The sequence below is a fragment of the Rhinoraja longicauda genome, chromosome 39 (genome assembly GCF_053455715.1).
Source record: "Rhinoraja longicauda isolate Sanriku21f chromosome 39, sRhiLon1.1, whole genome shotgun sequence".
NCBI lineage: Eukaryota > Metazoa > Chordata > Chondrichthyes > Rajiformes > Arhynchobatidae > Rhinoraja > Rhinoraja longicauda.
Window position 1 is genome coordinate 16185234 of NC_135991.1, and position 23191 is coordinate 16208424.

The 23191-nt window shown below is 54.8% G+C and overlaps 1 protein-coding gene across 7 annotated transcripts in view; it reads right to left on the bottom strand.

Annotated features, from left to right (window-relative positions):
* Window positions 1-3640: 3640 nt before the first annotated feature.
* The window catches only part of fus (FUS RNA binding protein), a 43059-nt gene continuing 23508 nt past the window's right edge, over window positions 3641-23191 (bottom strand). For 2 of the 7 annotated variants that reach the window (XM_078430307.1, XM_078430305.1), the window contains exons 6-16: window positions 22082-22337; window positions 17762-17796; window positions 15243-15281; window positions 14311-14420; window positions 11427-11556; window positions 9963-10058; window positions 9727-9834; window positions 9129-9279; window positions 7338-7432; window positions 6667-6841; window positions 3641-4552 (exon numbers count right to left, since the gene is read on the bottom strand). In XM_078430307.1, the coding sequence (XP_078286433.1) occupies window positions 4513-4552; window positions 6667-6841; window positions 7338-7432; window positions 9129-9279; window positions 9727-9834; window positions 9963-10058; window positions 11427-11556; window positions 14311-14420; window positions 15243-15281; window positions 17762-17796; window positions 22082-22337 (1235 nt within the window). In that variant the 3' untranslated portion in view covers window positions 3641-4512. The remainder of the gene's footprint in view (window positions 4553-6666; window positions 6842-7337; window positions 7433-9128; window positions 9280-9726; window positions 9835-9962; window positions 10059-11426; window positions 11557-14310; window positions 14421-15242; window positions 15282-17761; window positions 17797-22081; window positions 22338-23191) is intronic. The other 5 variants (XM_078430308.1, XM_078430309.1, XM_078430311.1 and 2 more) reach the window with 5 other exon arrangements.

Here is a 23191-nt window from a genome sequence, read left to right on the forward strand (position 1 = left end):
GCCATTCAATATGATCATGGCTGATCATCCAACTCAGTATCCCGTACCTGCCTTCTCTCCATACCCCCTGATCCCTTTAGCCACAAGGGCCACATCTAACTCCCTCTTAAATATGGCCAATGAACTGGCCTCAACTACCTTCTGTGGCAGAGAATTCCACAGGTTCACCACTCTCTGTGTGAAAGTCCTGCCATCCCAGGGATCAATCTGGTGAACCTTCTCTGTACTCCCTCTATGGCAAGAATGTCTTTCCTCAGATTAGGAGACCAAAACTGTACGCAATACTCCAGGTGTGGTCTCACCAAGGCCCTGTACAACTGCAGCAGAACCTCCCTGCTCCTAAACTCAAATCCTCTTGCTATGAATGCTAACATACCATTGGCTTTCTTCACTGCCTGCTGCACCTGCACGCTTGCTTTCAATGACTGGTGCACCATGACACCCAGGTCACGTTGCATCTCCCCTTCTCCCAATCGGTCACCATTCAGGTAATACTCTGCTTTCCTGTTCTTGCTGCCAAAGTGGATAACCTCACATTTACGTTATCCCTTTAAGAAAAGTATATGCGTTGTCCCTTTAAGAGAAGTATGGGGTCCCTTTAAGGGAAGTGTATGTGTTGTCCCTTTCAGAGAAATGTGTGCGCGTTACCCCTTTAAGAGAAGTGTGCATTGTCCCTCTAAGTGTAGGTGTGCGTGGCCCCTTTAAGAAAAGTGTGATTGCATTGTCCCTTTAAGAGATGTGCCTGGCCCCTTTACGAGAAGTGTGTATGCGTTGTCCCTTTAAGAGAAGTGTGTGTGCGCGTTGTCCCTTTAAGGAAAGTGTGCGTGTGTTCCTTTAAGAGAAAGTGCGTAGCTCCTTTAAAAGAAATGTGTGTGTGTGTCCCTTTAAGAGAGGTGTGTATGCGTTGTTCCTTTAAGACAAGGTGTGCGTGGCCCCTTTAAGAGGTCTGTGTATGCATTGTCCCTTTAAGAGAAGTGTGTGTTGTTCTTTTAAGAGAAGAGCGGGGTCCCTTGAAGTGAAGTGTGGGTACGTTGTCCCTTTAAGATAAGTGCGTGTGCGTTGTCCCTTTTAAGAAAAGTGTGCGTTGCCCCTTTAAGAGTAGGTGTGAGTGGCCCCTCTAAGAGAAGTGTGCATGCGTTGTCCCTTTAAGAGAAGCGGGGGTACGTTGTCGCTTCAAGAGAAGTTATCCCTTTAAGAGAAGTGTGCGTTTTCCCTTTAAGAGAAGAATGGGGTCCCTTTAAGAGAAGTGCGTACATTGTGCCTTTTAGAGAAGTTGTCCCTTTAAGTGAAGTGTGTGTGCGTTGTGCCTTTAAGAGAAGTGTATGTGTGTTGTCCCTTTAAGAGAAGAGTGCATGTGTTCCTTTAAGAGAAGTGTGGGGCGTTGTCCCTTTAACAGAAGCGCGGGGTCACTTTAAGGGAAGTGCGTGCATGCATTGTCCTTTAAGAGAATGTGTGCATGTTGTCCCTTTAAGAGTCGGTGTGCTTGGCCCCTTTAAGAGAAAATGTGCATGCCCCCTTTAAGAGAAAGTGTGCATGGGCCCTTTAAGAGTTGTGTGCGTTACCCCTTTAATAGTAGGTGTGAGTGGCCCCTTTAAGAGAAGTGTGCATGTGTTGTCCCTTTAAGACGAGTGTGTGTGTTATACTTTAAAGAGAAGTGTGGGGTGTTGTCCCTTTAAGAGAAGCGCGGGGTCCCTTTAAGAGAAGTGTGGGTGTGTTATCCGTTTAAGAAAAGTGTGTATGCGTTGTCGCTTTAAGAGGTGTGAGGCGTTGTCGCTTTAAGAGAAGTGTGCGTGCGTTGACCCTTTAAGGGGTTGGGGCGCCACCTGCAGGAGACTGGGATCGCACCCTCGCCTCTTAAAGTGCCGACACTGCCCTCCCTCCCTCCATGATTGCCATCTCCATCCGAGCTGGGGAAGGGTCTCGACCCGAAACGTCACCCATTCCCTCTCCACAGATGCTGCCCGACCCGCTGAGTTACTCCAGCGATCGCCCCACACACTAACACTATCCCACACACACACGCGCGAACGCACACACAAGCACGACACACACACACACACACACTGGGGGACAATTTACAATCTTGTACAATTAACCTACAAACCCGCACGCACGTGCTAGGAGCGCGGGAGGAAACCGGAGCGCCCGGAGAAAACCCACGCAGGTCACGGGGAAAGGGAACGTACGTACGCACAAACAAACTCCGCACAGACAGCGCCCGCGGTCGGGATGGAACCCGGGTCTCTGGCGCCGTGAGGCGGCAACTCTATCGCTGCGTCTCTGTGCCTTGTACCAGTCTGCCCTCCACACACACACACACACACACACTTGCGGGAAGCTTTGTGTATATAGTGTAAAGTGTGAAGTTGTTGCACTGTGTGTGTGTGTGACTCTTATTCACACATCTACTTTGCAGTCTTATTTAATGTATTAAACACAAAGGTGACATTTGCTGTGAATCCACCCCTTGTCAGTTTGTTCAGTCTGAAAAAGGGTCTCGACCCGAAACGTCGCCCGTTCCTTCTCTCCAGAGATGCTGCCCGACCCGCTGAGTTACTCCAGCACTTTGTACCTGTCCACGTTCTCCACACAGATGCTGCCCGACCCGCTGAGTTACTCCAGCACTTTGTACCTGTCCACGTTCTCCACAGAGATGCTGCCCGACCCGCTGAGTTACTCCAGCACTTTGTACCTGTCCACGTTCTCCACAGAGATGCTGCCCGACCCGCTGAGTTACTCCAGCACTTTGTACCTGTCCACGTTCTCCACAGAGATGCTGCCCGACCCGCTGAGTTACTCCAGCACTTTGTACCTGTCCACGTTCTCCACAGAGATGCTGCCCGACCCGCTGAGTTACTCCAGCACTTTGTACCTGTCCACGTTCTCCACAGAGATGCTGCCAAGAGGCAGTGAAGAAAGCCAATGGCACGTTGGCCTTCATAACGAAAGGATTTCAGTACAGGAGCAAGGAGGTCCTTCTGCAGTTGTACCTGGTGAGACCACACCTGGAGTATTGTGTGTGCAGTTTTGGTCTCCAAATTTGAGGAAGGACGTCCTTGCTATTGAGTTTAGGAGCAAGGAGGTCCTTCTGCAGTTGTACAGGACCCTGGTGAGACCGCACCTGGAGTACTATGTACAGTTTTGGTCTCCTAGTTTGAGTTTAGGAGCAAGGAGGTCCTTCAGCAGTTGTACAGGGCCCTGGTGAGACCGCACCTGGAGTACTGTGTGCAGTTTTGGTCTCCTAATTTGAGGAAGGACGTCCTTGCTATTGAGGCAGTGCAGCGTAGGTTCACCAGGTTAATCCCCGGGATGGCGGGACTGTCGTACGAGGAAAGATTGGAAATACTGGGCTTGTATTCGCTGGAGTTTAGAAGGACGAGAGGGGGATCTTATAGAGAGACGTGTAAAATTATAAAAGGACCGGACAAGCTAGATGCAGGAAACATGTTCCCAATGTTGGGAGAGTCCGGAACCAGGGAGGGGAACAGAAGCAGCCAATATCCACAATGCCCCAGCCGATGAAGGCAAGCATCTCCCTCCCCTCTCTCTCCTTCTCCCCCCACTCTCTCTCTCCCCCCCTCTCTCTCTCTCTCTCTCTCTCGCCCCACGCGTCCCCCGTTTGCCAAGAGGAGGAGAGGAGTTAAAACAGTCGGAAGTTTTTAATGTCAACTTTTTTGTGTGAAAATACAGGTTAAAATCCAACGAGTTACAAAACAGAAAATAGTATCAGCGACATCTCATCCGGGCACGGGAAGAGGGGAAGGAGAAAGAGGGGGGAGAGAGAGAGGGGAGGGGAGAGAGAGGGAAAGAGAGAGAGGGGAGAGAGAAGGGGGGAGGGAGAGAGAGGGGAGAGAGAGGGAAAGAGAAAGAGGGGGAGAGAGAGAGAGGGGAGAGAGAGGGGGAAAGAGAGAGATGGAAAGAGAAAGAGAAAGAGTGGGGGGGGGGGGTGGTTGAGAGAGAGGGGGATAGAGGGGGAAGCTGGAGAGAGAGAGAGAGCGAGATGGAAAGAGAAAGAGTGGGAGAGAGAAAGTGGGGAGAAAGAGTGGGAAGGAGAGTGGGAGAGAGAAAGAGTGGGACGGAGAGAGAGAGGGAGGGAAAGAGAGAGGGGAGAGATAGAGAGGGGGAAGACGGAGAGTGGGAGAAGTGTGGGGGGAGAGAGAGGGAAGGAGAGAGAAAGAGGGGGAAGAGAGAAAGAGAGGGGAGAGATAGAGAGGAAGACGGAGAGTGGGAGGGAGAGAGAGAGAGATGGAGAGAGAAAGAGTGGGAGGGAATTAGAGGAAGGGGGGGAGAGGGAAATGGAAAGAGAAAGAGTGGGGGGGGGGGGGAAAGGAGAGAAAGAGAGGGGAAAGATGGAGAGAGAGAGGGGGGGTGTGTGTTACGACCGTCTCACGGGGGGGGGGGGGGGCGAGATGACGGGGGAGACGGGACTGAAACCGTTTACAAAATAAAAAAACACTTAAAACATAAGGTATAAACTGCTGGTCCCGCGGCCGTGGGGTCGGCTAGGGGGGGCTAGTACGGCCTCTCCCTCCGGTCTTGCCTATGATCGCTCCTTGAAAGGAGAGAGAGAGAGAGGGGGGAGGGAGAGAGAGAGACAGGGAGAGAGAGAGAGACAGAGAGAGAGAGGGGGGAAGGAAGAGAGACAGAAGGGGAGAGAAAGAGGGGGGAGGGAGAGAGAGGGGGAGAGGGAGATGGGGAAGGGGAAGAGAGAGAGAGAGGTGGAGAGTGGGAAGGAGAGAGGGGGAGAGAGCGAGAGAGAGGTGGAGAGAGAGAGGGGGGGAGAGGGGGAGAGAGAGAAAGGGGAGAGAGAAAGGGGGGGGGGAGAGAGAGAGAGAGAGAGAGAGAGAGAGAGAGAGAGAGAGAGAGAGAGAGAGAGAGAGAGCAAATGAGAGGGATATGGAGAGAGAAAGGGAAAGTATGAAGGAGAAAGTGAGAGGAGGGGGTGGAGAGGAAGAACAAGTTAGAGGTGCGTACAGTGGGGGGGGGAGAGAGGACGGTTCGGGAGGGAGGGGACGGTTCAGGGGGGAGGGGATGGTTCAGGGGGAGGGGACAGTTCGGGGGAGGGGACGGTTCAGGGGGGAGGGGATGGTTCAGGGGGAGGGGACAGTTCGGGGGAGGGGACGGTTGGGGCCCGGTCAGTGCAGGGCGGTTTGGGGCCCAGTCAGTGCAGGCCGGGGGGACGGACGGCGGTGCATAGCGGGGGAGGGGGGGGGCGCTGGCCATACCTGGCGTCCATCTTGCCAACGCCCATGCCGAGGACGGTTCGGGGTGGAGGGGACGGTCAGTGCAGGGCGGTTGGGGGCCCAGTCAGTGCAGGGGGGACGGTCAGTGCAGGGCGGGGTGGACGGTCAGTGCAGGGGACGGGACGGTCGGGGCAGGACGGGGAGGACGGTCAGTGCAGGGCGGGGGGGACGGTCAGTGCAGGGCGCGGGGGACGGTCAGTGCAGGGGACGGGACGGTCGGGGCAGGACGGGGGGGACGGTCAGTGCAGGGCGGGGGGGACGGTCAGTGCAGGGCGGGGGGGACGGTCAGTGCAGGGCGGGGGGGACGGTCAGTGCAGGGGGGGGGACGGTCGGGGCAGGGTGGGGGGGACGGTCAGTGCAGGACGGGGGGGACGGTCAGTGCACGGCGGGGGGCCCAGTCAGTGCAGGGCGGGGGGGACGGTCGTGGCAGGGCGGGGAAAACAGTCGGGGCAGGGCGGGGGGGACGGTCGGGGCAGGGCGGGGGGGACGGTCGGGGCAGGACGGTCAGTGCAGGGTGGGGGGGGACGGTCGGGGCAGGGGGACGGTCAGTGCAGGACGGGGGGACGGTCGGGGCAGGGTGGGGGGGACCGTCGGGGCAGGGCGGGGGGGACGGTCGGGGCAGGGCGGGGGGGACAGTCAGTGCAGGGCGGGGGGGACGGTCAGTGCAGGCTGGGGGGGGACGGTCGGGGCAGGGCGGGGGGGACGGTCAGTGCAGGGTGGGGGGGATGGTCAGTGCAGGGCGGGGGAGGACGGTCAGTGCAGGGCGGGGGGGACGGTCAGTGCAGGGTGGGGGGGATGGTCAGTGCAGGGCGGGGGGGGACGGTCGGGGCAGGGCGGGGGGGACGTCAGTGCAGGGCGGGGGGGACGGTCGGGGCAGGGCGTGGGGGACGGTCAGTGCAGGGCGGGGGGACGGTCGGGGCAGGGGGGACGGTCAGTGCAGGGCGGGGGGGACGGTCAGTGCAGGGCGGGGGGGACGGTCAGTGCAGGGCGGGGGGGACGGTCGGGGCAGGGCGGGGGGGACGGTCGGGGCAGGGCGGGGGGGACGGTCAGTGCAGGGCGGGGGGGACGGTCAGTGCAGGGCGGGGGGGACGGTCGGGGCAGGGCGGGGGGGACGGTCAGTGCAGGGCGGGGGGACGGTCAGTGCAGGGCGGTGGGGACGGTCGGGGCAGGGCGGGGGGGACGGTCAGTGCAGGGCGGGGGGGACGGTCGGGGCAGGGCGGGGGGGACGGTCGGGGCAGGGCGGGGGGGACGGTCGGGGCAGGGCGGGGGGACGGTCAGTGCAGGGCGGGGGGGACGGTCGGGGCAGGGCGGGGGGGACGGTCGGGGCAGGGGGGGGGAGGGACGGTCAGGGGGGACGGTCAGTGCAGGGCGGGGGGGACGGTCAGTGCAGGTCGGGGTGGGGAGGGGACGATGCTGGCCATACCTGGCGTCCATCTTGCCCGCGCCCATGCCGAAGCCGCCTCGTTCGCTGCCCCGGCTCCGGAAGCCGCCGCGATCGCCGCCGCGCCCACGGAAACCACCGCGGTCAAAGCCGCCTCGGCCCCCTCCGCCTCCACCTCCACCTCCACCTCCGCCCCCGCCTCCGCCCCCGTATCCACCTGCACACACGGGGAGAGAGGGGGCTGGAGTCAGGCAAATACAGAGTGGAGCCGAGCCCCCCCCCACACACACCGTCTGTCTCTCCCTCCCTCTCCCTGTCTCTCTCCCTCCCTCCCTCCCATCCTCCCTCTCCGTCTCTCTCTGTCGTTCTCTTCCTCCCTCCCTCTCTCCCCGTCTCCCTCCCTCTCCCCGTCTCTCCGTCTTCATTCCTGTCTCTCCCTCCCTCCGTCGTTGTCTCTCCCTCCCTGTCTCCCTTCCTCTTCCCTCCCTGTCTCCCTCCCTCCCGTTCTGTCTCTCCCTCCCTCTCCCCGTCTTCCCCCCTCTCTCTCTCTCTCTCTCTCTGTCGTTCTCTCCCTCCCTCTCCCCATCTCCCCACTCCCTCTCTGTCGTTGTCTCTCCCTCCGTCTCCCCACTCTCCCTCTCTGTCGTTGTCTCTCTCTCTCTCCCTCCCTCCCTCTCTCTCTCTCTCTCCCTCCCCCTCTCTCTAGTACTCACCCATGGGTGGGGGTCCACCTCCTGCACCTTCAGGCTTGGGTGACTTGCACTGGTTGCACTCGTTCCTCCAGGAGAAGTTGATGTTGCCACAGGTTCTGGAGAGGAGGGGAGAGGCCGCCGCCGGTGAGATTGGACGCTGTTCCCGTCCACGTTCGGGCGGTCGAGCTGCCACCTTACAGCGAGTCGGCCCGAGGGTATTAACTCTATTCCCAATCTCCCTCCATCTTCCCCCCCCGCTCCACCTATCACACGGGCACGGTCGAGTGGCCAGGGACCCGGGTTCCATCCCGACGGCGGGCGCTGTCTGTGCGGGGTTTGTGCGTACGTACGTTCCCTCTCCCCGTGACCTGCGTGGGTTTCCTCCCGCGCTCCAAACACGTGCGTGCGGGTTTGTAGGCTAATCGGTTTCGGTGAAGATTGTAAATTGTCCCCCAGTGTGTGTGCGTGCGTTTGTATATGTGTGCGTGCGTGCGTGTGGGTTTGTAGATGAATTGGCTTTGGTGAAGATTGTAAATTGTCCCCCAGTGTGTGTGTGTGTGCGCGTGCGTGTGTTTGTGTGTGTGTGTGTGCGTGCGTGCGTGTGGGTTTGTAGGTTAATTGGCTTTGGTGAAGATTGTAAATTGTCCCCAGTGTGTGTGTGTGTGCGCGTGTGTGTGTGCGTGCGTGCGTGTGCGTACGTTGGACTCTGTGTGTGTGTGCATGTGGGATAGTGTTAGTGTGCGGGGATCGCTGGTCGGCGCGGACGGACGGACTTGGTGGGGAAGGGGTGGTGTTCCCGCGCTGAGGGTCTCGTAAACTAAACTCCTGTACGGGGCGTTTGCCGGTCGCATCTGCCATCTCACACAACCTGTACAAGTGCTATAGGGGGGAAAGCAGGAACGGGGTGCTGATTGTGGACGGTCAGCCATGATCGTTATTGATTGGCGGTGTGGGTAGGAGGGCCTTCTCCTGCTCCGATGGTCTATGTTTCTCCCCATTGACTCCACTCTCCCCCTGTATCAGGGCAAGCACTGCCTCCCGTCCTGTCCCGTGCAGCGAGACCTGGGTGTCCTTGTACACCAGTCGCTGAAAGTAAGCGTGCAGGTACAGCAGGCAGTGAAGAAAGCTAACAGCATGTTGGCCTTCACAACGAGAGGATTTCAGTACAGGAGCAAGGAGGTCCTTCTGCAGTTGTACAGGGCCCTGGTGAGACCGCACCTGGAGTACTGTGTGCAGTTTTGGTCTCCTAGTTTGAGGAAGGACGTCTTTGTGTATTGAGGCAGTGCAGCGTAGGTTCACCAGGTTAATCCCCGGGATGGCGGGACTGTCATACGAGGAAAGATTGGAAAGACTGGGCTTGTATTCACTGGAGTTTAGAAGGACGAGAGGGGGATCTTATAGAGAGACGTGTAAAATTATAAAAGGACTGGACAAGCTAGATGCAGGAAACATGTTCCCAATGTTGGGGGAGTCCAGAACCAAGGGCCACACAGTCTAAAAAAAAAAGGGAGGCCGTTTAAAACTGAGGTGAGGAGGAACGTTTGCAGTTGTGAATGTGTGGGATTCTCTGCCACAGAGGGCAGTGGAGGCCGATTCACTGGATGGGTTTAAGAGAGAGTTAGATAGAGCTCTAGGGGCTGGTGGGATCAAGGGGTATGGGGAGAAGGCAGGCACGGGTTACTGATTGTGGACGGTCAGCCGCGATCGTGATGAATGGCGGTGCGTACAGGCTCGAAGGGAAGGGCCGAGTGGCCTCCTCCTGTGCCTGTTGTCTACGTGTCTATGTGTGTGTGCGTGCGCGCGTATACTCACGGATTGGTACATTTCCAGTCTCCGGCTCGCTGCTGGCCACCTCCTCCACCTCCACCTCCACCTCCTCCTCCTCCTCCTCCTGTACTTCCTCCACCGCCCCCTGAGAAACCACCGCGGGTACCCCCGCTAAACCCGCCGCGGCCAATCGGACCTGTAACACAGCAGCAGGAGAGGTTAGGGTCCAGACTCACGCACGCACACACACACACACACGCCCGCCAAACCCACCGCGGCCCATCGGACCTGTAACACAGCAGCAGGGGAGGTTAGGGACCAGACTCACGCACACTCACACATAGACTCACACACACACACTCTCTCACACACACACAGACTTAGACTCACACACAGAGACTCACACACACACAAACACACACTTCAACTCACTCACACACACAGAGACTCACACAAACACACACATAGACTTAGAGACACACACAGCAGGTGCAGTGGTGAGGAGCCACCCACCCACCCACACCCACACAGAGCCACACGCACAGCATGTGACAAGCATGACTCAGACCACGGGAGCTTAGGGTCAGGAGATTGCTGGGGCTTCAGGTTGAGGGGGTGGGAGAGACGGGGGGACGGGACTCACCTCCACGGCCCCCTGTACTGCGTCCCCCTCCCCTCACGCCTCCACGGTTGAACTCAGTCCTGCGCGTGGCGAACGAGACTTTGATCTGGTTGCCACTGAACTCCTTCCCTGCAAAAAAACAGACAGAAAACACACTCAACAGTGGCGCCGCGGTAGAGTTGCCGCCTCACGGCGCCAGAGACCCGGGTTCCATCCCGACCGCGGGCGCTGTCCGTGCGGAGTTTGTGCGTACGTACGTTCCCTCTCCCCGTGACCTGCGTGGGTTTCCTCCGGGCGCTCCGGTTTCCTCCCGCTCTCCAAAGACGTGCGTGCGGGTTTGTCGGTTAATTGGCCTAAAAATTGTAAATTGTCACCCTGTGTGTGCGTGTGTGTGCGCGTGCGTGTGTGTGGGATAGTGTTAGTGCGCGGGGATCGCTGGTCGGCGCGGACGGACGGACTCGGTGGGGAAGGGAGAGAGGTCGAGAGTTTGGGGCCTGTTTCAAGATGGCCGACTTTTGCCTCCTGTTTCCGCGCTGTGTCTCCAAACTAAACTAGTGTGCGGGGATCGCTGGAGTAACTGTCCCCCTGTGTGTGTGTGTGCGTGTGTGGCATAGTGCGCGGGGATCGCTGGTCGGCGCGGACGGACTCGGTGGGGAAGGTGTTGTGTTTCCACGCTGTGTGTCTCTAAACTAGTGTGCTGGGCGATCGCTGGTCGGCGCGTACGGACGGACTCGGTGGGGAAGGGCCTGAGCCCTGTACAACTGCAGAAGGACCTCCTTGCTCCTAGACTCAAACTAGGAGACCAAAACTGCACACAGTACTCCAGGTGCGGTCTCACCAGGGTCCCGTACAACTGCCGAAGGACCTCCTTGCTCCTAAACTCAGACTAGGAGACCAAAACTGCACACAGTACTCCAGGTGCAGTCTCACTAGGGCCCTGTACAACTGCAGAAGGACCTCCTTGCTCCTAGACTCAAACTAGGAGACCAAAACTGCACACACTACTCCAGGTGCGGTCTCACCAGGGTCCCGTATAACTGCAGAAGGACCTCCTTGCTCCTAAACTCAGACTAGGAGACCAAAACTGCACACAGTACTCCAGGTGCGGTCTCACCAGGGTCCCGTACAACTGCAGAAGGACCTCCTTGCTCCTAAACTCAGACTAGGAGACCAAAACTGCACACAGTACTCCAGGTGCGGTCTCACCAGGGCCCCGTACAACTGCAGAAGGACCTCCTTGCTCCTAAACTCAGACTAGGAGACCAAAACTGCACACAGTACTCCAGGTGCGGTCTCACCAGGGCCCTGTACAACTGCAGAAGGACCTCCTTGCTCCTAAACTCAAACTAAGAGACCAAAACTGCACACAGTACTCCAGAGGGGAGAAGGCAGTGAGAGGGGAGAGAACGGGGATAGAGGAAGGGGGGGGGGGGAGAGAGAGTCAAGTCAAGTCAATTTTACCTGGTGAACCTACGCTGCACTGCCTCAATAGCAAGGACATCCTTCCTCGAATTAGGGAGGGAACCAAAGATCTCGGGGAAGACCCACGCAGGTCACGGGGAGAGCAATGGAACTCCGTACAGACAGCGCCCGTAGTCGGGTCTCTGGGGCTGAAGCAGCAACTCTACCCCTGCGCCACCATGTCACCCTATTTGTACCACTCTAGGTGACCCCACCCCCCGGCTGGAATCTCCACCCCCCCCCCATCCCGACCAACTTACCATCGAACCAGTCAATAGCAGCCTTGGCAGAGGGGGGGTCATCGAAAGACACGGTCGCTTCGCCCTTCAGCTTGCCTGTCTCACGATCGGTGTACAGGTTAATCATAGGCTGACCAGTTCTTTTATTCATCTGCCAGAGAGGAGGGGTGGGGGGGGGGGGGGGGGAAACAAAAGGTTTTCATAGCGAGAAGATTTGGCGGCAAGAACAAGGAGGCAGATTATTATCTCAATGGCGTCAGGTTAGGTAAGGGGGAGGTGCAGCGAGACCTGGGTGTCCTAGTGCATCAGTCACTGAAAGGAAGCATGCAGGTACAGCAGGCAGTGAAGAAAGCCAATGGCATGTTGGCCTTCATAACAAGAGGAGTTGAGTATAGGAGCAAAGAGGTCCTTCTGCAGTTGTACAGGGCCCTAGTGAGACCGCACCTGGAGTATTGTGTGCAGTTTTGGTCTCCTAGTTTGGGTTTAGGAGCAGAGGTCCTTCTGCAGTTGTACAGGACCCTAGTGAGACCGCACCTGGAGTACTGTGTGCAGTTTTGGTCTCTTAGTTTGAGTTTAGGAGCAAAGAGGTCCTTCTGCAGTTGTACAGGGCCCTGGTGAGACCGCACCAGGAGTTTTGGTCTCCCAATTTGAGGAAGGACGTCCTTGCTATTGAGTATAGGAGCAAAGAGGTCCTTCTGCAGTTGTACATGGCCCTGGTGAGACCGCACCTGGAGTACTGTGTGTGCAGTTTTGGTCACCTAGTTTGAGGAAGGACGTCCTTGCTATTGAGGCAGTGCAGCGTAGGTTCACCAGGTTAATCCCCGGGATGGCGGGACTGTCGTACCAGGAAAGATTGGGCTTGTATTCATTGGAGTTTAGAAGGACGAGAGGGGATCTTATAGAAACGTGTACAATTCTTACGGGATTAGACAGGCGAGATGCAGGAAAAATGTTCCCGATGTTGGGGGGGGAGTCCAGAACCAGGGGCCACACACACACAGTTTAAGAATAAGGGGTCAGCCATTTAGGTCTGAGACAAGGTGAAACTCTTCCCATCCAGAGAGTTGTGAATAGACAATAGGTGCAGGAGGAGGCCATTCGGCCCTTCGAGCCTGTACGCACCGCCATTTAATGTGATCATGGCTGATCATTCTCAATCAGTACCCTGTTCCTGCCTTCTCCCCATACCCCTTAAGAGTTCTATCTAGCTCTCTCTTGAATGCATTCAGAGAATTGGCCTCCACTGCCTTCTGAGGCAAAGAATCCCACAGATTCACAACTCTCTGACTGAAAACGTTTTTCCTCATCTCCGTTCTAAATGGCCGACCCCTTATTCTTAAACTGTGGCCCCTGGTTCTGGACTCCCCCAACATTGGGAACATGTTTCCTGCCTCTAACGTGTCCAACCACTTAATAATCTTATATGTTTCGATAAGATCTCCTCTCATCCTTTTAAATTCCAGTGTATACAAGCCTAGTCGCTCCAGTCTTTCAACGTACGACAGTCCCGCCATCCCGGGGATTAACCTACGCTGCACGCCCTCAATAACAAGAATATCCTTCCTCAAATTTGGAGACCAAAACTGCACACAGTACTCCAGGTGCGGTCTCACTAGGGCCCTGTACAACTGCAGAAGGACCTCTTTGCTCCTATACTCAACTCAAATGTGTGGGTTTCTCTGCTCTTGGGGCTAGTGGAATCAAGGGATACCAGGGGGTGGGGGGGAGGAGCGGGGGGTACTGATTTTGGGTGGGCCACGTTCAGGGGATGAACGGCGAAGGCCATCCATCGGTCTGGAGACTGCGGATGAAGGGGAGTTATGCAGACTATTATCTGAATGGTGGCCGATTAGGAAAAGGGGAGATGCAACGAGACCTGGGTGTCGTGGTACACCAGTCATTGAAAGTAGGCATGCAGGTGCAGCAGGCAGTGAAGAAAGCGAATGGTATGTTGGCATTCATAGCGAGGGGATTTGAGTTTAGGAGCAGGGAGGTTCTGCTGCAGTTGTGCAGGGCATTGGTGAGACCACACCTGGAGTATTGCGTACAGTTTTGGTCTCCTAATCTGAGGAAAGACATTCTTGCCATAGAGGGAGTACAGAGAAGGTTCACCAGATTGATTCCTGGGATGGCGGGACTTTCATATGAAGAAAGACTGGATAGACTCGGCTTGTACTCGCTGGAGTTTAGAAGATTGAGGGGGGATCTTATAGAAACTTACAAAATTCTTAAGGGGTTGGACAGGCTAGATGCAGGAAGATTGTTCCCGATGTTGGGGAAGTCCAGAACAAGGGGTCACAGTTTAAGGATAAGGGGAAGTCTTTTAGGACCGAGATGAGAAAGTATTTTTTCACACAGAGAGTGGTGAATCTGTGGAATTCTCTGCCACAGAAGGTAGTTGAGGCCAGTTAATTGGTTATATTTAAGAGGGAGTTAGATGTGGCCCTTGTGGCTAAAGGGATCAGGGGGTATGGAGAGAAGGCAGGTACGGTATACTGAGTTGGATGATCAGCCATGATCATATTGAATGGCGGTGCAGGCTTGAAGGGCCGAATGGCCTACTCCTGCACCTATTTTCTATGTTTCTATGTAACATACGACAGTCCCGCCATTCCGGGAATTAACCTGGTGAACCTACGCTGCACGCCCTCAATAGCAAGAATATCCTTCCTCAAATTCGGAGACCAAAACTGCACACAGTACTCCAGGTGCAGTCTCACTAGGGCCCTGTACAACTGCAGAAGGACCTCTTTGCTCCTATACTCACTAGGAGACCAAAACTGCACACAATACTCCAGGTGCAGTCTCACTAGGGCCCTGTACAACTGCAGAAGGACCTCCTTACTCCTATTTTCTAAGTTTCTATGTTTCTAAGGGGACAGACGCAGCAGGCCACAGAACTCACTTTGATCACGCCGATCTGCTTGAAGAATTCGGCAACAGCTTCTACGGTCACACTCTCACCCAGTCCCTGGACAAAGATAGTGTTGTTGTCCGAATTGTCCTGATCCGATCCTGTGGCAGCGTTAGTGTCCAGTTTAGTTCAGAGACACAGCGCGGAAAGACAACCCCTTCCCCACCGAGTCCATCCGTCCGCGCCGACCAGCGATCCCCGCACACTAGTCTAGTTTAGAGACAGCGCGGAAACAGGAGGCAAAAGTCGGCCATCTTGAAACAGGCCCCAAACTCTCGCCCTTCCCCACCGAGTCCGTCCGTCCGCGCCGACCAGTGATCGTCCCGCACACTAGTCTAGTTTAGAGACACAGCGTGGAAACAGGAGGCAAAAGTCGGCCATCTTGAAACAGGCCCCAAACTCTCGCCCTTCCCCACCGAGTCCGTCCGTCCGCGCCGACCAGCGATCGCCCCGCACTCTAGTCTAGTTTAGAGACACAGCGCGGAAACAGGAGGCAAAAGTCGGCCATCTTGAAACAGGCCCCAAACTCTCGCCCTCTCTCCCTTCCCCACTGAGTCCGTCCGTCCGTCCGCGCCGACCAGCGATCCCTGCACACTAGTTTAGTTTAGAGACACAGCGCGGAAACACAACCCCTTCCCCACCGAGTCCGTCGCGCCGACCAGCGATCCCCACACACACAACACACACGCACTAGCAACGATGTTTACATTTATACCAAGCCAATTAACCTACAAACCCGCACGCACGTGTTTGGAGCGCGGGAGGGAACCGGAGCGCCCGGAGAAAACCCACGCTGGTCACGGGGAGAGGGAACGTACGTACGCACAGACAGCGCCCGTGGTCGGGATGGAAGCCGGGTCTCTGGCGCCGCGCCCCCATTGACAATAAACTAAAGCCGTGCTGTCCCCTTCCCCGACACGTACCACCGTTGCTGCCTCCCGGCCCCTGGTCCCTTGGTCCTTCTTGTATACACGTTGTGGGTTAGAGTGCGTCGAGGGGAGGAGGGGGGTGGAGAGGGGAACCAGGGTGTTGGGGAGAAGGGGAAGAGGGAAGGGTAAAAAAAAAAGAAAGCGATAGACAGATTAACGACACACATAAGCACGAGAACGCGGCGGACAAGACAAGACCCCTAGCTGGCGGGGAAATGTCAAACAGCACCACACCACACAACACGAGGACCTCTTTGGTCCAACTTGCTTTTCTGTTTTTGTTATGGAGGGGAGGGGGGGTTTTAGTCACCAAAATCAATTCTACACAGCAGCCCATTGGCTTTTTAAACCCGTGTGTCCGTTTTGTGTGCGTGTTTTATTTCTTGGTCAGTCTGAAGAAGAAGGGTCTCGACCCAAAACCTCGCCCGTTCCTTCTCTCCCGAGATGCTGCCTGACCCGCTGAGTTACTCCAGCGTTTTGTGTCTACCTTTGGTTTGGTTTGATGTTTTTAAATAAAAATGTTTACGTCCCACCCCCTCCCCATCGATTCTCCAGCACTGGTCCCGATCCAATCGGTCTCGAGTGGGTGGGTCTCAAAGCACCCCATACGTGACCATCGACACCTCTGCAAGTCGCTTCCAAACCCGACACCAATGACCATTTTCTCCTCATCGATTCTCGTGTCTTCAAATATATATATATATAAACATCCATGCGTTTGTTTGTTTGTGCGTGCGTGCGAGCTCACATTTTAACACCTTTGCTTTTTCGTCACCACACCCCTAGGCAAACGTTTGAAACAAAAACCACCTGGATGTGCTAGAGGAGGTCGGTTGAGTTGCCGCCTCACGGCGCCAGAGACCCTGGTTCGATCCTGACCACGGACACTGTCCGTACAGAGTTTGCACCTTCCCCCGTGACCTGCGTGGCTTTTCTCCGGGCGCTCCGGTTTCCTCCCACACTCCAAAGACGTACGTGCGGGTTTGTAGGTTAATTGGCTTGGTATAAATGTAAAATTTGTCCCTAGTGTGGGATAGTGTTAGTGTGCGGGGATCGCTGGTCGGCGCGGACGGACGGACTCGGTGGGGAAGGGGTTGTGTTTCCGCGCTGTGTCTCTAAACTAAACTAGTGTGCGGGGATCGCTGGTCGGCGTGGACGGACTCGGTGTGGAAGGGGTTGTGTTTCCGCGCTGTATCGCTGGCAACATTGTGGTAAATCTTAGTTTAAACTAAGAGTACAAGATGCTGGTGAGGCCACATTTAGTCTCGGCCATCTTGCTGTGGGAGAGATGGAAAGGGCGCGGAGAAGATTCACGAGGACGTTGCCAGGACTCGAGGGGCCTGAGCTACAGGGAGAGGTTGAGCAAGGTGGGACTCAGGAGAATAAGGAGCGATCTTAAGAGGTGTATAAAATCACAAGAGGAATAGTTCCTCTAAACGCAGTCTCTTGCCCAGGGTAGGGGAATCGAGAACCAGGGGACATAGGTTTATGGTGAGAGGGGGGGAAACATTTAATAGGAATCCTTTTTTTAACAGTGTGTGTGGAAGGAGTAGTCGAGGCTGATAGTTTTAACATCATTTAAGTGGTCCTAGTGTAGATTGGCGTGAGGTTAGTTGTCGTGTTTCCACACAGAGGGCGGTGTGTGTGTGTGCGTGTGGAACGAGCTGCAGGTGGAGGAGGTAGTCGAGGCTGGGACTATCGCAACGTTTGAGAAGACTGCCCTTTGGAATAGGACAGGTTTGGAGGGATGTAAGCAGGAGGGACTAGTGTGGGGCATGTCGGCCGGCGTGGGCAAGCCGGGCAGAAGGAAGGGTCCTGCCTCCACTGTGTGTGTGACTTCATAACACCCTGACTGATAAAACAATACCGCCTTCCCCTCCCTGTCAAAACACACTTCCACGAAACCAAATAGACCTCTGAACTGAGTTGGCATTGCATATATATATACACACACTTAAATATAAACAGATTTTCATACACACAAAATCTACACTTGATACCGTTAAAACCATCCAACTTCACCATTTTAAGTTTTCTCCTTTAGATTTGAGTAACCACCAGATATTGTAACCATGCAGTAGTAATATTGTGCACCTTTTTTAGTTTTTTTCCGTTAAGTCGGCAACAGGTCTTTTAGCCTGTGTACACATTCGCTCACATATATATATATTATTATTTTTTTCCTCTTAGATAAATTACACTCTTGTACCTTGCCCAGAAATACTCACCAGCCCCAGAACACCACCATCTGACTCTGCAGAGTTGCTTCAGCACAGGTAACCGTAATCGAGCAACACTCGATTTTTACCCCCCACCCCACCCCCCCCCTCTCCTCCCCAACCTGTTCCCCCTTTCCCCCCCCATCTAAATAAACCTGGCAACACCCAGGTTTAACGATAGGTCACATTAACATCTGCGGTCAAACACATCGAATGTTTTCCCTTTTTTTAAATATATATATATATAGATATATAGTTCTTTTTGCTTTTTTTTTGCTTTATCTCTGAACTTACCACCGAATTTATTGTATCCACCTCGTTCTGCACAGCTGAGAAGACAAATGTGGAGAGATTGAAGCCTTTCGACGCATGTGTGTGTGTGGCCGCATGTTGTGTGTGTGTTTGTGTGTTTGTTTGTTTGTTTGTGATGAACTCAGGCCTAAGTGTACACACTTCATTCCTTTTGCTTTTTCCTGTTTTAAAAAACCAGACCCTTTTTGTTTAAACGAGACGCATTTTAAATAAATACGAACACATCTCTGTGCCTTATAGTCTTATTGTCTCTTGCACAGTACCAGAAGAGCCTTAGCCTGTCCAAATTCCAAACCGTGACAGTACTCTCTAGAAACCAAACCGTATAAATATAAAGGCCATTTGCTCGCATAGCTAAGCTGAAGCCAATTTCACCTTCACACCTCACACGGTTTAATCTTTTTATATAAATATGCGTTAAAAAATGAGATTAAAAAACCTGCAAATGCAATACCAGATCCATTCCATAAAGTGCTACACAGAATGTCTAACATAAGGACACCTTTTGGTGCTTTAGTCACCTTTGTTTCGTTACGTACGTAACTTAAAACACACACTTTTCGCTACTGCAGAGATATATATATATTTTTTAAATCTGTATAACGAGACATTGCTTTTTGTGTTTTCTTTTGTAAAAGAGACTTAAAAATCAACTGAGTTGGGTGGCATTTGACCCTTTTTGTTGTTGTTTGGGAGTCTACAGCATGCAAACAAAAAAGCTGAGGAACGAAACAAATAAAAGAGGGTGGGTTATGTTGGATAGATAGTGTATGCGGGCGTGTTTAGTTCATTTCACTTTGTAAACCTGTGACACATAAAATTGCATTTTGTTAAGATCAAACATTGTAGACAAGTGATAAAAATGTGTTTCACATTGATATATATTTATTTATTCAACCATAGTTATAAATCACCCCCAGGCCAAACACACTCACCTGCTTTTCTACCATCGCACATCTAACTGCTTGCTGCTTTAGGTACGCACAAAATGCTGGAGTACGTACGGCTCGACTTTGAAATGGCGCAATCGGCCATTTGAGAGCTCGCTTCCAGGCGAGTGAGTAGGCCATTCGGCGTGCGCTAATCAGGGCATTTCCACCGACAGCACTTTGGGTTAACTCAAGGCTCCCCACATCGTAAAAGCTGAGGAGCGCGTTTAACTCAGCGGCTCAGGCAGCGTCTCTGGAGACACCCTTCTCCGTCAGTCTCGGACGCCGAAACGCCGCTCCGACGCTCCTTCTCCAGAGATGCTGCCCGACCCGCTGAGTTACTCCAGCACTTTGTGTACCTGTCCACGTTCTCCACAGAGATGCTGCCCGACCCGCCGAGTTACTCCAGCACTTTGTGTACCTGTTGAAAGACTGGAGCGACTGGGCTTGTATACACTGGAATTTAGAAGGATGAGAAGGGATCTTATCGAAACATATAAGGGGTTGGACACGCTAGAGGCAGGAAACATGTTCCCAATGTTCTCCACAGAGATGCTGCCCGACCCGCTGAGTTACTCCAGCACTTTGAGTCCTTCTGCAGTTGTACAGGGCCCTAGTGAGACCGCACCCGAGTACTGTGTGCAGCTTTGGTCTCCTAGTTTGAGTTTAGGAGCAAGGAGGTCCTTCTGCAGTTGTACGGGGCCCTAGTGAGACCGCACCTGGAGTACTGTGTGCAGTTTTGGTCTCCTAATCTGATATTCTTGCTATTGAGGGCGTGCAGTGTAGGTTCACCAGGTTAATTCCCAGAATGGCGGGACTGTCATATCATATCATCATCATCATCATATATATACAGCCGGAAACAGGCCTTTTCAGCCCTCCAAGTCCGTGCCGCCCAGTGATCCCCGTACATTAACACTATCCTACACCCACTAGGGACAATTTTTACATTTACCCAGCCAATTAACCTACATACCTGTACGTCTTTGAAAGACTGGAGCGACTAGGCTTGTATAAACTGGAATTTAGAAGGATGAGAGGAGATCTTATCGAAACATATAAGATTATTAAGGGGTTGGACACATTAGAGGCAGGAAACATGTTCCCAATGTTGGGGGAGTCCAGAACCAGGGGCCACACACAGTTTAAGAATAAGGGGTAGGCCATTTAGAACGGAGATGAGGAAAAACTTTTTCAGTCAGAGAGTTGTGAATCTGTGGAATTCTCTGCCTCAGAAGGCAGTGGAGGCCAATTCTCTGAAATGCATTCAAGAGAGAGCTAGATAGAGCTCTTAAGGATAGCGGAGTCAGGGGGTATGGGGAGAGGCAGGAACGGGGTACTGATTGAGAACGATCAGCCGCGATCACATTGAATGGTGGTGCGTACAGGCTCGATGGGCCGAATGGCCTACTACTGCACCTATTGTGTCTACTACCTTCGATTTCAACCCAGCAAAGCAGCAGTTTTCTTTCCCATACACAACCATGATAACTCAGAGAGAGAGAGAGAGACCTTTTTAACACTGAACAATGTTTACCAAGAGTAGTTTTACACCGACCAGAAACTTGTCCATTCTCCTCGCCCTCCCAGAATCCTCGGCAAACCCATCCAACGCGGTCTTTATTATTTTAAATTAACAACATTTTTGTTTGGGTTCGTTGTTTAAACAGTAACCTCAGGCAAGACTACACAACCTACTGTCGAGAATGCTTTTATCATACACAAGGGGGTTACCCTTTTGAATGCAGACGTTAAAAAGAGGGTGTCGCTGGTGGTCCGTGAGTGAACGGGACAAATCGTGACCGAAGGGGATTAATCGCTGGAGAGAACGACCCCTCCCCCCCTCGGAAACAGCAGGAGCAGCCGCCCACCGACACAGGGCTAGAACAGGAGACGAGGAAGTCCACAACCACACCCATACACTGACTCTACACCTAGACACACGGCTCATCCAACCCCCCTCCCCACCCATCCACCCCTCCTCTCTCACCCCCCCTACCTCACTCACTAGCCCCCCTACCCACATCCAGCCTCACTCTCTCTCCCACCTCCCCCCCCTCCATCTTGCCTCTGTCGTTTGACAGCACAGGGCCTGTACTCTCCCCTCCACATTTCCACCCCCCTCTTATCTGACCCTTCCACACGCATCTCCTGCCCCCCCATCTCCAGTCTCCTCCCCTCTCTCTGCATCTCCTCCCCTCCAGTCCCCTCCCCTCCCTCTCCATCTCGTCCCCTCCAGTCCCCTCTCTCTGGATCTCCTCCCCTCCAATCCCCTCCCCTCCCTCTCCATCTCCTCCCCTCCAGTCCCCTCTCTGGATCTCCTCCCCTCCAGTCCAGTCCCCTCTCTGCATCTTCTCCCCTCCAGTCCAGTCCCCTCTCTGGATCTCCTCCCCTCCAGTCCAGTCCCCTCTCTGGATCTCCTCCCCTCCAGTCCAGTCCCCTCTCTGGATCTCCTCCCCTCCAGTCCAGTCCCCTCTCTGGATCTCCTCCCCTCCAGTCCAGTCCCCTCTCTGGATCTCCTCCCCTCCAGTCCAGTCCCCTCTCTGGATCTCCTCCCCTCCAGTCCAGTCCCCTCTCTCTGCATCTTCTCCCCTCCAGTCCCCTCCCCTCCTTGCATCTCCTCCCCTCCCCAGTTTCCTCTCCCTCTCAATCTCCCCTCCAGTCCAGTCCCCTCCCTCTGCATCTCCTCCCCTCCCCTCTCTCTGCAGCTCCTCTCCTCCCCTCCCTGTGCATCTCCTCCCCTCCAATCTTCTCTCCCCCCTCTGCATCAACTCCCCTCCAGTCCCCTCCCCTCTATCTGCATTCCCTCCCCTCCAGTCCCCTCCCCTCCAGTCCCCTCCCCTCCCCTCTCTGCATTCCCTCCCCTCCAGTCCCCTCCCCTCTCTGCATTCCCTCCCCTCCAGTCCCCTCCCCTCTCTCTGCATTCCCTCCCCTCCAGTCCCCTCCCCTCTCTGCATCTCCTCCCCAGTCCCCTCCCCTCTCTCTGCATCTCCTCCAGTCCCCTCTCCTCCCTCTGCATTTCCTCCCCTCCAGTCCCCTCCCCTCCCCTCCCCTCCCCTCCAGTCCCCTCCCCTCTCTCTGCATCTCCTCCCCAGTCCCCTCCCCTCTCTCTGCATCTCCTCCTCCCCAGTCCCCTCTCTCTGCATCTCCTCTCCTCCCCTCTCTCTGCATCTCCTCCCCAGTCCCCTCCCCTCTCTCTGCATCTCCTCTCCTCTCCTCTCTCTGCATCTCCTCCTCCCCCCCAGTCCCCTCTCCTCTCTCTGCATCTCCTCCCCTCCCTTGGCCCCCCTCGTCCACCGTCCTGCCCGGCTGCTGCCCCCCCCCCCCCTCCTCCCCTCCCCCCACAGAGACCCTCTCGCCGGCCGACCCTTACCTCATTGCCCCGCCTCTGCCACCACGGCTCCCTCGGCCCCTTTCGCCGGCTCCTCCTCCTCCCGCGCCTCCGCGCTCAAAGCCTCCTCCTCCTCCTCCACCACCACCACCGCCTCCTCCTCCTCCTCCGCCGCGGCTGTAACCGCCACGGCCGCGGCCCCGGCCGTCCGACTGCGCGCCGTAGCCACCGCCGCCACCACCGCTGGAATCCTGGCCACCGTAGCCCCCGCCTGGGCTGGAGTCCTGATTGTAACCGCCTGTGGGGAAGGGGGGAGATTGTCAACATAACAATAGACAACAGGAGGCCATTCGTGCCTTCGAGCCTGTACGCACCGCCATTCATTGTGATCGCAGCCGATCGTTCTCAATCAGTACCCCGTTCCTGCCTTCTCCCCATACCCCCTGACTCCGCTATCCTTAAGAGCTCTATCTAGCTCTCTCTTGACTATCTAGTTCTCTCTTGAGAGCTCTATCTCGAGCTCTATCCTTAAGATCTCTATCTAGCTCTCTCTTGACTATCTAGTTCTCTCTTGAGAACTCTATCTCATAGAAACATAGAAAATAGGTGCAGGAGTAGGCCATTCAGCCCTTCGAGCCTGTACCGCCATTCAATATGATCATGGCTGATCATCCAACTCAGTATCCTGTACCTGCCTTCTCTCCATACCCCCTGATTCCTTTAGCCACAAGGGCCACATCTAACTCCCTCTTAAATATAGCCAACGAACTGGCCTCAACTACCTTCTGTGGCAGAGAATTCCACAGATTCACCACTCTCTGTGTGAAAAGAAACTTTCTCATCTCGCTCCTAAAAGACTTCCCCCTTATCCTTAAACTGTGACCCCTTGTTCTGGACTTCCCCAACATCGGGAACAATCTCCCTGCATCTAGCCTGTCCAACCCCTTAAGAATTTTGTAAGTTTCCATAAGATCCCCCCTCAATCTTCTAAATTCCAGCGAGTACAAGCCGAGTCTATCCAGTCTTTCTTCATATGAAAGTCCTGCCATCCCAGGAATCAATCTGGTGAACCTTCTCTGTACTCCCTCTATGGCAAGAATGTCTTTCCTCAGATCAGATCTCGACTGTACTCCCTGTACACACATGACTGTG